At 52.8% G+C, this 11,989-nt stretch overlaps 4 protein-coding genes across 4 annotated transcripts; all 4 read right to left on the bottom strand.

The window, feature by feature from the left end:
* Positions 1-101: 101 nt before the first annotated feature.
* Positions 102-4,187, bottom strand: CONPUDRAFT_164023 (RhoGAP-domain-containing protein). The gene is made up of 4 exons (XM_007768696.1): positions 2,316-4,187; positions 2,207-2,259; positions 2,065-2,151; positions 102-2,012 (listed from the first exon to the last, which is right to left on the bottom strand). Exons 1-4 carry the CDS (start codon positions 4,163-4,165, stop codon positions 400-402), a joined length of 3,603 nt encoding a protein of 1,200 aa, XP_007766886.1. The 5' UTR covers positions 4,166-4,187; the 3' UTR covers positions 102-399.
* Positions 4,188-4,799: 612 nt separating this feature from the next.
* Positions 4,800-6,383, bottom strand: CONPUDRAFT_121282 (mitochondrial carrier). Its single transcript, XM_007768695.1, has 6 exons — positions 6,101-6,383; positions 5,861-6,032; positions 5,726-5,807; positions 5,315-5,677; positions 5,089-5,262; positions 4,800-5,029 (listed from the first exon to the last, which is right to left on the bottom strand). Exons 1-6 carry the CDS (start codon positions 6,274-6,276, stop codon positions 4,956-4,958), a joined length of 1,041 nt encoding a protein of 346 aa, XP_007766885.1. The 5' UTR covers positions 6,277-6,383; the 3' UTR covers positions 4,800-4,955.
* A 253-nt stretch (positions 6,384-6,636) lies between these two features.
* On the bottom strand, positions 6,637-8,776 carry CONPUDRAFT_121279 (uncharacterized protein). Its single transcript, XM_007768694.1, has 8 exons — positions 8,512-8,776; positions 8,163-8,442; positions 7,965-8,107; positions 7,867-7,909; positions 7,503-7,762; positions 7,417-7,449; positions 6,931-7,360; positions 6,637-6,878 (listed from the first exon to the last, which is right to left on the bottom strand). The coding sequence occupies exons 1-8, from the start codon at positions 8,610-8,612 to the stop codon at positions 6,702-6,704; spliced, it is 1,467 nt and encodes a 488-aa protein (XP_007766884.1). The 5' UTR covers positions 8,613-8,776; the 3' UTR covers positions 6,637-6,701.
* Positions 8,777-9,540: 764 nt separating this feature from the next.
* Positions 9,541-11,787, bottom strand: CONPUDRAFT_164020 (uncharacterized protein; the record flags this gene model as incomplete). The annotated part of the gene is made up of 9 exons (XM_007768693.1): positions 9,541-9,718; positions 9,770-10,057; positions 10,108-10,262; positions 10,300-10,426; positions 10,478-10,809; positions 10,859-11,075; positions 11,124-11,222; positions 11,280-11,408; positions 11,461-11,787. 9 exons carry the CDS (start codon positions 11,785-11,787, stop codon positions 9,575-9,577), a joined length of 1,818 nt encoding a protein of 605 aa, XP_007766883.1. The 3' UTR covers positions 9,541-9,574.
* Between the last annotated feature and the right edge of the window lie 202 nt (positions 11,788-11,989).

The raw sequence follows: 11,989 nt of genomic DNA, 5'->3' as shown, positions 1-11,989 counted from the left end.
TGAGCATGGCACTCTAGGAGGAAGATTGAGCAATCCTACTTTTGCCATCACACCAAGTCAAAGATGTTTGGCTCATCACCGACTAAGTCGCATCGAATTTTCGTCGTAAATAGGGATGTGTCATTCCCCTGAGATTCCGCAAGACAACAGAGCTGGTACTAACGTATCCGGGATAAATGAGTATCTGTGAGTGATGAGGCTGGGAGGGTATATATATCGCGATTAAGATATTTTATGCAAGCTACCCAACACCAGCGTGTGAAGAGACGACGACAACCGAGAGACTCGCTGCTCGGAGGCGTCACATAGACAAGTCCATGAATGAAGGGTCGAAAAAAAGTCAAGTAAACAAGAAAAGGGAAAACGTTAGATTGAGTATTCGCTCATAGTGGCGAGGTACTATGAATTAGCACCAGCAGCCATGAGGACACTTCTTGTCCAATCTTCTTCATCGCCACACTCGTTATCACGAATGGTAAAGTCCAAATACGTCGTTGACGCTATTGAGTGCCGGGAAAGCGAGCGAGAAGGGGATACCGATGTCGGCCGGCCTCGGGGGGCGTTCAAATCCCCGGCCAACGCCTCTGACGCACATTTACGGGTCGCAGGCTTGGCGGTGGGGCTATCCGACGCAGCGGTGGCTTCAAGCTGACTCGGGCTCTCGTCATTGTCGATACCCAAAGCGAGAGAGATTGACGATGAGTCGATGGCGGTGTTCAGCACAGGTGGATTGGCAGATCTACTAGACTGAGGTGCCGTGAACAGGGAGCCGGTGGACCCAGATGTCGCTACTGAGTGAACCTGGGAACGCCTCGAAGGCGACAACATCATCGACGAAGTCGCAGATTGCGGCACCGGTGAATCGGATGCGGTGTCCGGATTCGACATGGTCATCTTTGAAAAGAGTAAGTGCAAAGACGGCTTTCGCAACAAAGCCTTCGAGACAAGTGAGTTCGACCTCGACGCTTGTCGCGGTTGTGATGTTGTGATGGAAAGAGACGGTTGCGATCGCTGATGGGCCACAGCTGGCCGTGTCAGAGTATCGTCTGATGACGGAAACTCAATGCGGTCGAATGAAGGGACTTGAGATGGCGGGGCAGTGATAGGCAGAGGGATGTTGGCAGGTGCGATAGGCTGGCTAAGGTCATTTTCGTGCCCAGACAACTCGTCGCCCAGAGGCAGAGGCTTGGTGTTGTGACTGGGAGAAGCGGACAGCATAGACGGAGTCGAGAGCGTATCCGCAGAGGACGAGAGGGAGGGAGGGGAGTTGACGTTCAATGGACCATATTCCAGACCCGGAGTCGAGAGCCTTGAGGATGATGAAACACTGTCATCGTTCGACGTTCTTGGGGAGGTTTCATCAGCAACCTCGGAGTGAGGGCTGGCCTCTAAGGAGGTAGACGGCGCCGGTGGTTGGTCATCAGATATGCAATCCAAATACAACGTTTCCGGAGGGTTCTGAGGATTTCTGCGAGGGATTTGAGGTAGAGGCCTGACTGTACGACCCGTCCTAGATGCTCCGGCCATATTGGCCTCGTCCTCCTGAGGCACGTCATTTACGCCCGGTTGAGTTTCTTCGTCCTGAATGGCACCCTCCCATATACCCTCGCTTTCACACAAAGCCTGCAATAGGGTAGGGTTCATGTTCAAGCTAGGACAAAGCACTAGTAGGAGATTGCTCATGGGCATCTTGGTCTCCTGTTTCCGTCTCGCGGTCTCGTTGATCAACTCAATGACCGTGAGGAGCAAGTCCCGGTTTTCTGCTGGAAGACGAGCGATAAGGTTAGACAAGGCACGTCGCAAGTATTCTGACGGTGGATTGGAGCCAGCAAAACCCGGAACAGCTAATGTAGAAAGGGATGGTGGTTTGCGCAGTCCAGCAAATCCAGGCTGACTGGGAGACCGAGCATGTTCTGGGGCATGAATCGAACCGTCAGCATGATTGCTACGGTCCGAAACCATCGCTGCTTCAAAGTAAGGCGATAGTCCATGGGTTAAGATGGGCTCCGGAACTGGTTGACGAGTTAGCACAGACTATGGGTAGGGTAAGGGCCCAGAACATACGCTCTCGAAGATACGCTTTGAAGACGGATGCGACAGCATGCGGATCGAAGTCGCCAGGCCCACATTCGGCGAGCTCGAAATCAGCACCTTTCAGAGTATATTCAGCAAAGAGATGGTAAGAATGTGTACTGATTTGGCGTACCGGTGTCAAACTCGGACCTCAGCTTCGATATGTGAGCAGGGCGCCCGCTGACCCTACGGAATCTCAGATCAGCCTCGGACGGGTTACAGCTAAGGTTGCAAGACCTTACCTGAATAAGCCCAGCTCCTGGACACCCCACGTCAAAAGATGCTGCGCGCATCGCACAACAATCGCAGGCAGCAGGCGCTCCTCGATTGTGGCTGTGTTCTTCCACTCGTAAGAACCCCCGTTTTGCTCTGCTTGTTCCAATGCAATCCGAATGGGCTCAATTGCAGTCTGCTTAACACACAGCCGGAGATCACGACCAAAAACCAGCCCTCCAGCGACACCAGCACCTCCTGGTGACATGCGCACCGGGCCCCGCAGGCGTTTCCCTAAGAATAGGGTGGATGAAGTGACGAAGCCATCCTGGTCCGATATAGATGACGACCCGTGAGAGCTAATACTCCAGCTTGCTGAAGACTGCGGATGGTGTTTACTGCGTCTGGAGTTGTGGGTAGACTCTGAGGGGCTCAGGCTGTTGCGCGACGTTGACTTGAACGGAGCAAAAGCACTTGGCCCTGAGCTAGCTGGGGAAATACGACCCGACGATGACGAGGACGTCCGGGAGCCCCACACACGGCCCATCTTTTCCACGGCGCGCCTAGCCAAGCCAGCTGCCGGAGCGAAGCTGGAGGTCACGCTGATAGCAGTATGGCGGAAACTGTTACCCGCATCCATCTGGCTTGTCGAAGACCGAGAGACGTGGTGAAGTTGATGGGAAGGACGGAGCTGCAAAGGTGTCGACGAAAGTGGTGTTGAGGGCATGAAGCCTGTAAATCTGGCCTCTGGTGAAACAACAGTGACAGGGTGCGGCCGCGGGGTCCGAACAGGCTCGGTAGACGAGAAGTTGGAAAAAGCTTCTAGGCTAGCGGAAGTAGGGATAGGTGTCGACTCAGACGGTGATAAACCCCTGATCGGTCCGAAACAGACAGACTGCGACCTTCTGTTGCGAGGAGTGAATAGAGAAGCACTAGAAGCATGAAGGGTAGAAGAACGTGTTATCTCTACTGGTCTCTCCGAGTCATCTTCTTCGACCATCGTGTTCTCCTCATCCGTCATGAATGCGCTCAGTCGCTTGCTTGAAGGTTGTACTGTGTGGGTGGAGTGTAGCGACTCGGCCATGGAAACGGGTCGGGAAGAGCGATTGCTAATGGAAAAGCCAGGTCTGATCGTATGGTGACTTATCGTAGAGTCGCTCTTACGCTTTCCCTCCTTACTCTCCGGCCTGTCGCCGTCCTTGTCTTTGCTGTCCACGCGACGCATAAAGTCGAGTGCAGGTGCCATACTTGGACTTGTGGGCATGACTGATGTGCGTCTGTCGACAGCACTGTTGATTTCCGTGGGCCGAGGTAAAGGCGAAGACTTGGGGGGGACGGGAGGAGGAACGGGAGATATGGGTGGCGGCACTGGTGTAGTTGCGGTGGAGGAAGAGCCCTTGCGATTGAACATGTGGGACGCTAACGAAAGCGTCAACTGTTTGGCCAATGGGTGCCGTTGCGGAGTACCCGGCGCGGCCGTGGTGTCATTGAGGTTGACATCCCTGCTGGCATTGGACTTGTGAGGAGATGAGGGAGCATCTGCTCTCTTCCTCCTCGCGCCAAACGCGCTCTTGAGCTTGAAGGCAGCGCCAGAGCTGGACGCTGGTGGTGAGCCGGGTTGAGAATGCGTGTCTCGGGGGCGACTGATGACCTGGCCCATGTCAGAGGAAGAGGGAGCGGGGGAAGGAAGGGGAGAAGAAATGCCCTGGAGAGTGGGCTTGTGTGCGGGGGGAGATGGAGGAGAGAGATCAGCAGGCGTGATATCAGACTGGCTCGAATTGGATGGGGGTGAGGCAGGCAGCAGCATGTCTGGATCTGAAGGGGTAGATGAGGACAACGAGGAGAGGGAAGACGAAGAAGCGGCGAAAGTGGCGTTCATTTTCGGCGGGTGGGAGGAGGAGGGCGATTGATATTGAGGCCTGGAATGCATGCTGGCGACGGGATAGAGTTTGGATTGACAGACAAGAAAGATAAACGAGCAAGGATAGCGGTGAGATAATTATGGCCTCGAGAGCTGGGGGGAGAGCAAAGTGAGCAACGAGCTGGGGTTAGAGCCGAGGAGCTGGAGCTGGCATGTGGGGTGCTAGCAGAAAATTGCAACGCGGTAGGAGCGAGGCACTAGATGCTCGGGAGGGAGGGGTGAAGGTAAGAGAGACTGACCATGTAAGTACAGGGAAAGATTGAAGGAGCGGAGGGTTGAGATGGCAGTTTTGTTGCTACCGTGTGTGATGATACGTGGCCAGGCTGTCTGGGGAGGATAACGGGTCTGTGGTCAGAGCATGGATGACTTGTCGCTGCCGACTTCGCTTGATGATATCTAACAACTTCAACTCCAATAACCAAACGACAACTCCAACTTTCCCGCACTCTAAACACAGCTCCCAGCCTGGCAACCGTCAATGAATCCACCCATTCGGGTCATTCCGCTCTTCGGTCCGCTACTGGCCCGCAACGGCTCCGTCTCTTCATTCCACTGCGTCATCAAGAATCCATGTCCAAAATTAATCTTGCATCGCTTCATGCACATGTTTGAGACAAAAAAGTCTATTCTACAATACTACGAACTACGTAGGGTACTAATCAACTACGCTCAACCTCCAGAATAGCTTAAGCTTTCTACCTCCACCTACTTAAATCTATAGTGTTCTGCAACATCTACAGTTTCTCTACTACTCTTGTGTCAGAAAATCCTTCACCAGCTCGTATGTGAAGAACGACGTCGCTATGCTAGGTGCAACTTTCACTGTCCAAACCCAAATCATCATCAGAACATAGCATATCCACCAACAGCAATGCACTTACGCAAATTTGGCCACAATCCACGGTACAGCCCCTTGAGCCCCTCCGTCCGAACGATCGAAAAAAGCGCGTCAAACGCCCCATTATATTTCGCCATCCCTCCCGATTTCATCCCCGTCACTTGCATTTTTCTTCGCAGCACGTCAAATGGATATGTCAGCGTCTGGGATATTGACCCTTTCACCAATAATCAGCCATCAGCCACATATCGTTCTGACTTCAGACTTACCAGCAAGAGCACCACATGCCAGTTTCCGGACCACAGTATTCTTGCCAGGCGGGGTAACGACACCTCGGAGGGCCTCGTATGCCGCAAAGTTGATTCCAACGTAAGGCGCTACGCCCACCGCGGTGGCGACGAGCCCCCGATACAGTGCACGGACACCGCCTTCTTCACGCATCACCTTCAGTGTCATAGCCTGCATTGTCAACTCCGACTTCAGCACTGGTGGTATGGAGCTTTGCGTGTGGATGCCCGCCGTCAGTGGGGGTCGCGAGGAGGAAGCCGACACCTGTGAGGCTTGTTGGTGCATCACGGATGCAGTGGCAATGGACAATCGTGACCGAACGAGGTCAAGGGGGTATGTGGAGCCTTGAAGCGGGTTCAGAGACGTGTCCCTCTAGAATCGAACATACGTACAGACAGATGTTATTCCTGCAAGAGCACCGCTGGCGAGCCGTTTTGGGGTATCAAGTTCTAAAGTTCCATAGCCGGTGAACCACTACAGGTCAATAATGAGCCGAGACCCAAAATGCATCTGTGTGGGCTGCTCACCTTTTTCAATTGCTCATAGGTAGTGAACTGGACGGCACTGTAAGGTACAATGCGTAAACAGTTGATTCCATTTCCGCGCATATAACCCTTGAAGCCTTCCTCCTGCCACATGCGGACCAGACTTCTCCATACGCCCTTGTACTCTCGACCAGACCCTCTGGGTTGGACTTGCCTATGAAGAGCGTCGTACGCACAAGTAAAAACGGTGAAGCTCGTGAAAGGGAGCAAAAGGGAACGGACTGAATAATTTTGAGGCGCTCCAAAGGGCTGACTACTGTGCGGGACGCTGCACCAGCTACACCTCCTGCAATGAAGTAGGACGCGATCTCGGGTGTAAAGAACTGATATGTCTTGACGGATTTAGGCACCGCATGCTTGGATTCAAGGGAAGACGATGAAGAGGTTGTGGACGTCATTGTAGCCGGATGTGACAAAACATAAGGAGATGGTTGGTGTGATTGAAACGAGTGTGTCGAATGAAAAGAGCCAGGTGCGGAATGGCGGTGATAGCGTCCCGGGTCGGGGCCGGGTGAGGAGAGCAAGAGTCGGAACTCGAGAGAAGTCGCGTGCCAAATCCCAATGAGGCACAAGTACTCGCTGCATGGCATACACGTGATTCACACTGCAGAAACAAGCTCAGTACTTCTTCCCGCCGAAGGACTCCCGCGAATCGGGAACATCACTTTGTTTAGCTCAACCACCTCCATTCGTCCCACAGAGACGACACAAATAGAAGAAGCCCGGATGTAAGCAACCGTTCGAGGTGCAAGGATACAAGCGTATATAAGGACAGGAAGATTTAACTAGATAATCGACGCGTAGTAGACCAAGTGCAGGTTTACTAGTCGTGGATAGCCTGCACATAATTTGGTGGAGGCATATCCGCTATCGTGTCAGAAGCAGAGATGCGCCGACTCCCACCCGCCTGGACCGCTCCTGACACCGCGCTTCCGCCAGCCTTTTCGCTGGCAAACGGCGATGGTCCGGCAGGAGCTTCAGGTAATGGTCGTCGCACAGGCTGGAACACAGCGTCAGCCATATTACTCTCCGAGTCGCTCATAAAAACACACCTCTTCGTGACGCGCCACAGTTGATTGTGACACCGATCGTGACGGAGTCAACACCGTATCTTCCATCCGAGGCTCTCTGGCGTACTCTCCATGGTTGTAATCTGGGTAAGCCGTAACCTGCTGACTGCCCTGATATCCATAGTCTTGCGGGGATCGCAAATATGACGTGTGCGACACTGTGCTCGCGCCCGCGTACACGTCGTTGCGAACGAGATTAGAATTACTCCGAGTCTCGGTGGCGTAAGAAGACCCGCCGGTAGAGTAGTGTGGCTGTCTTGGATCACGCTGAGGCGAGTATACTCGGTATAGGTCGTTGCGCGCGGCCTCCGCCATTTTCCACCGCCGGAAGAACAGTACAGCTAGAGCTGCGCCAATCAATGCCGCAACTATAGGTATGACAATGCCAGCTATTGCTCCAGGGGGTATTCTGCTACTCATTTGGGTACGCATTTAACTTTATTGTGACGATACCAAGAAAAGGCTTACTTCGTGTTGGTGGCAGCAAGAGAAAACTGGCCGCTTTTCAAACGTTACAATTAGCCTTATTATAGACAATCAGGATCCTTGCTTACCTGGCTACAGAATTCCCGCTACTCGCCAACGAAGAAATCAGAGCATAATCGATATTCAAGAATTGAACGGTAGATTCGGGGAGATTGACGAGATTAAGTTGATGTTGCCCGGACCCAAGGTTGTCCGCGTGATAGAGCATGCTCCGATAGTAGGTCATCTGTCTTGTAGCGTTGAACGACGTGGGGGGTCCATTGTCAAGTGCTACAGAGTATTGCCCATTGTTGGGGCCTACAGTCCCGAAGACAGATACGATATCCCCTTGAAGAAGGGGTTGTTAGCGAGGCCCGAGGTTTACGCCAAGGAATGTACCCTGCATAAAGTTGTCGTTATAATGTATAGATAGAGACAGACTGAATAGCTTACAGTAAAAGTGAGGGTCACTGAAGCATTTTCGACACTGGTCGAGCTGATAAAGTCCTAAGTAAGGTAGAAATGCAAACGATCGCGTCTGGCAGACTTACTGCCCGGAACCTTGGCTGTAGAACATGGCATTAGGAGGGTCAGTGGTCCACACTGACTGATAGTTGAACCCGGGGTCGGTATCTTCGACCGTCACTGTTGCTAGTTGTTCTGAATCAGACCCCACTTCCGAATCCCACACGACCTGCAGGGTCTTGGCTCAGCAACTCAAAGAGAATTGCATCATGATGGCCACGCACCAAATCAATGTCTACAAATGTATTTGTTCCCGATCCAGTGTTGGTGAGAGAAACATTGTGCATTCCTTGCGACAATCCCGTGCCATTGAACAGAGCCTGCTGAAATAGCGAGTTCGCGGAGTTGCCTTCAATGTTTGAAAATGTTTTGCCATCCACTTCAATGCTGTAGGTGCCGTGGTTGGGCCGTTTGGAGCCAAAAATGTAGAAGGAAGTGCCGTTGAAGGAAAAGCTTGCTTGAGCGTTGGTGACGTTCGTATCTGTGAAGGTGCCCAAGAAATAACTGGTGACAGGAGCGAGAGCAAGTTGAGTATCATAGGATTAGAGCGGTCGCGTGTCAACTGAGACGTACTCGCTGGCGTCGTTGTCGTCGGCCGAGGTTCCGGGGATCCAAGAGGGATCGTAAGTGATCAAGGGCGAAGTATCATCAATGAGCGTTGTGACCAGCGGCATGGCTTGGGGAAGGGGAGCGGGTAAGAGGAGAGGAAAAGCGCCTGTGAACGAGAGTATCTGGCTTGTACGAGTCGTGCAGGCTCTAGTTCCCCCGTCTGTAGCCCAAGTTTAGGATCGGTGCAGACCAGGTCCTTACCCTGACTCCGTTACAACGGGGCTTGGAGACATGGCGCCGCATCAATGGTCGAAAAGCTTTGGGTGATGAGTTGATGATGAGATTCATGCCTGGGAGAAATTGGTGAGAGACATAAGCCGGAAGGCAGTGCGAAGCTTGGAAATGCACGCTGGCCTACGCTAGCTCGCGCTGGAACATGCTCTCAACGCCGAGTTTAGAATGGCCACGGACATGCATATGGATGATGGCTTGCATCATAGCTCAACGCGATTGGTCAATATTGCCTCCGCTGTCAGCGATCATCCCAATATTGACAGCAGCATTTGACATTCCCGCCATTTCGACGGGTTTCGACAGGTTTCGACTCGACTTCCTCGCGACGACCGACGCTGACGTCGATCACGATCAACACTAGAGTAGACCTGCGGAGTGTCATACTTCTGGTAAATGCATACAAGTGCATATAGTAACGCGCTGTTCGAACTCTCATACATCCGCTCGTCAAGTGGCATATCTGGCGTTTCAGCATGCCTGCATTCTCAGGACTAGTACTGTGAGACAACGCAAGTCAATATAACCCAGTTATCATTATGATATCACACGACGCCATGTTAACCACCAACAGAACGTAGTAAGTTTGGGCCAGGCAAGAATACTTGTGCCCACCCGAGGTCCCCGAGATACATATGGCTGGGACCAAAAACAGGGTTGATCCCCATGTTCCCCCACAGCGTGAGAGACTAGCCATATGCAACTGCCCAAGAGGTCGGTATGTACAATGAAATGACAACAGTTCAATCAAAACTCCAGGGTCTAGTACAGATGTCATATTATTGATCAAGAGAAACTAAGCGCTACACGAAATAGGCACGGATGCAACGGTGGAGAAAACAGATGTAACAAGATAATTCTGCGCCTTTGCGCCAACAGAAGAAAGCCACTCATCGACGTCACTTTCACGAAGGTGGAGCCTCGCGTCGCTCCTGGAATCCTGCTGACGATCTCAGCCACGATGACAAGGTAGCTCAAAGTTCTCACATACCTCCTCTGTCTCCTCTATCTCCTCTATCACCTCGTTCGCCTCGTCCACCTCGTCCACCTCGCTCGCCTCGTCCGCCTCTGTCGCCTCTGTTTCCTCGTTCGCCTCTTTCGCCTCTGTCGCCTCTGTCTCTTCTATCTCCTCGTTCTCCTCGTTCTCCTCTGTCGCCTCTGTCACCACCACGTCCTCGTTCTCCTCTGTCCTCTCTGTCACCACCACGTCCTCGTCCTCGGCCACCCCTGTGATTGTCATCTGACGGTGACCGCCAGTCACCATCAGATCGGCGAGGGCCTAGAACCGATCTCAACACTCCGGAGCCACACTAGGGTTGTTATGCGTACCTCCACGACCACCCAGGCCTCGTTCTCCCCGGAATTCGCCTCGCCCCCGACCACGTTCTCCTCGGAACTCACCCCGTCCCCGACCTCGTTCTCCTCTGAATCCCCCTCGACCCCGGCCACGACCTCTGTGCTGACCGTCGCTGTCACTTCGCTGCCTTTCATGCGACGGCTCAGCGGGAGGGGGACTTGTACCAATGTTCTCAGCTAAGGGTGTCGCAGCTCCGGATGGTGCAAACGTTGCCTGTAAGGTGGCTATGGAAGGGAGACCACCCTCCTCATCAGCCCAATCTAGAGCGCCATTGGGAGCAGGAGTATCGGCCTGTCACCTATCAGCGTCGAGAGATAAACTAAACGAAAACCCGATAATTACCGGCTGCCCATTCGAAGGAACATCGATAGATGGATCAGTGACAGCCACGTCCTCTACCTGGCTTTCGAGTGAGTTAGCTTCAGTGGAAGTACTTGGCTTCTCGACCAATTCAGCGCTTTCGAAGCTGGGCCCATCAAGTTCACTGGCTTGCATGAAGTGGAAACCGCTAGAACCATTTGTTGGTGCACCGGCAGCAGTCATTGATATGGGCGGTGTTCCTGGCGCAAGTACTGCAGCGTCGCCCTCGTGGATACTTTCTGCATCTGTAGGCAAAGGGCTAGGCTCCCGTACTGGGTGCAAGAAAGAAGATACAATGTCCAGTATTCTCGCGTCTGCAACGTAATGAGAACGAGTATGGAGGAAGGTTGACGGGGCACTTACAAGCAACTTCATTGAAGCTCCCTTCACCAGACATCAAGCCATCCACGACATCACGTTTTGCCTCGCTGTCCACACCAAGAAGTGTGTCAGTAACGCCGAAGATAGCACTCCCTTCGATATCGTTGAAATCAAGGGCAGACGAGATTGCTCCTGTGGCGAGCGACGAGCGGAGGCGTATAAGGGAGAATATTGACAGGGTCCCGTCGATACAAGACGCCTGGTACTTGATCAACGGACAATCCAGTTAGTTCAGGATGCTGTTCACCTTTGTCACAGATATTGCTTCCGAAATACGCGCTTGTTCGGCACGTTTTGCTTCCGCTTTTTGGAGAGCAAGTTCGCGTCCATAATCTGCTTCGTGAGCCTAGCACCACATATAAGAATCACAGGATCAAGGGTACAATTGACGGATAGAAGATACCTCGATTGCCTTCTTGACATCGTCCAGCTCCTTATGAACCGCTTCAAGAGCTGGCAGTGTCTTGAGAGTGCGTTTCTGATCGTCGTTCAGCTTCTCGTACTCGATGGAGGCATAACTGGATATGCGAGTCTAGGGAGATGAGGATCGTGAATGATGGAAGATATGACGCGAGCAGGCTCACTATTTTTTTGCCCAAAGCTTTGGTACGCTTTTGAATAAGCTCAGCGACAGGGCTCGGTTTGGGACTATTGTCATCCGTGACACTCTCGTTTTCTGGTTGGACGACGAGTTCGGGAGCAACTGAACCTTCCTGTATATCAGTCGCGTCTGGTGCACGCTCAACAAGGGCCGCTGCGGTGGAATCGGGGATAGCGACAGGAGGCTCGATGGGGGAATCAACGGCTTTGGATTTGGTGGTCTTGCGCTTCTTTCTCTGAGACGTAGAACCGAGGGGAGGAGCACCTGGTACGAGGCGAGGGGTGGACACTGGAGTGGTTAGTTCAGTCATGGCAAAGGATGGCGAGGGAGACAAGCAGGCAGCTAAACACTAGGGCTAAGAACTTGGTGGCTTTTAGGTTCAGGTCAAGTTATGCAGTTGGTGATTCCAGTGTCCTAATTGCGTATGCGCCCTCGACCATCCACTTCCCACGCAAACTCAACCAAGTCCTTCACGCGACTCTCAGTTACACCTACACACATCCTATCCCACC

The sequence above is a fragment of the Coniophora puteana genome, assembly GCF_000271625.1.
Source record: "Coniophora puteana RWD-64-598 SS2 unplaced genomic scaffold CONPUscaffold_4, whole genome shotgun sequence".
NCBI classification, from domain to species: domain Eukaryota; kingdom Fungi; phylum Basidiomycota; class Agaricomycetes; order Boletales; family Coniophoraceae; genus Coniophora; species Coniophora puteana.
This window is presented reverse-complemented; position numbering and strand designations above follow the sequence as displayed.

What these genes read in the sequence shown, in the direction of transcription:
- CONPUDRAFT_121279 (XM_007768694.1), bottom strand. Translation starts at nt 8,612, where the DNA reads ATGCCGCTGGTCACAACGCTCATTGATGATACTTCGCCCTTGATCACT. An exon ending in TACAGCCAAGGTTCCGGGCA is followed by an intron (nt 7,910 to 7,964) that starts GTAAGTCTGCCA and finishes GGACTTTATCAG; the next exon opens with CTCGACCAGTGTCGAAAATG. An exon ending in CAGTGACCCTCACTTTTACT is followed by an intron (nt 7,763 to 7,866) that starts GTAAGCTATTCA and finishes CCCCTTCTTCAA; the next exon opens with GGGGATATCGTATCTGTCTT.
- CONPUDRAFT_121282 (XM_007768695.1), bottom strand. Translation starts at nt 6,276, where the DNA reads ATGACGTCCACAACCTCTTCATCGTCTTCCCTTGAATCCAAGCATGCG. An exon ending in TGCAGGAATAACATCTGTCT is followed by an intron (nt 5,678 to 5,725) that starts GTACGTATGTTC and finishes ACCCGCTTCAAG; the next exon opens with GCTCCACATACCCCCTTGAC. An exon ending in TGGATTGTGGCCAAATTTGC is followed by an intron (nt 5,030 to 5,088) that starts GTAAGTGCATTG and finishes GGGTTTGGACAG; the next exon opens with TGAAAGTTGCACCTAGCATA.
- CONPUDRAFT_164023 (XM_007768696.1), bottom strand. Translation starts at nt 4,165, where the DNA reads ATGAACGCCACTTTCGCCGCTTCTTCGTCTTCCCTCTCCTCGTTGTCC. An exon ending in CAGGAGCTGGGCTTATTCAG is followed by an intron (nt 2,260 to 2,315) that starts GTAAGGTCTTGC and finishes GAGATTCCGTAG; the next exon opens with GGTCAGCGGGCGCCCTGCTC. An exon ending in CAAAGCGTATCTTCGAGAGC is followed by an intron (nt 2,013 to 2,064) that starts GTATGTTCTGGG and finishes CTCGTCAACCAG; the next exon opens with TTCCGGAGCCCATCTTAACC.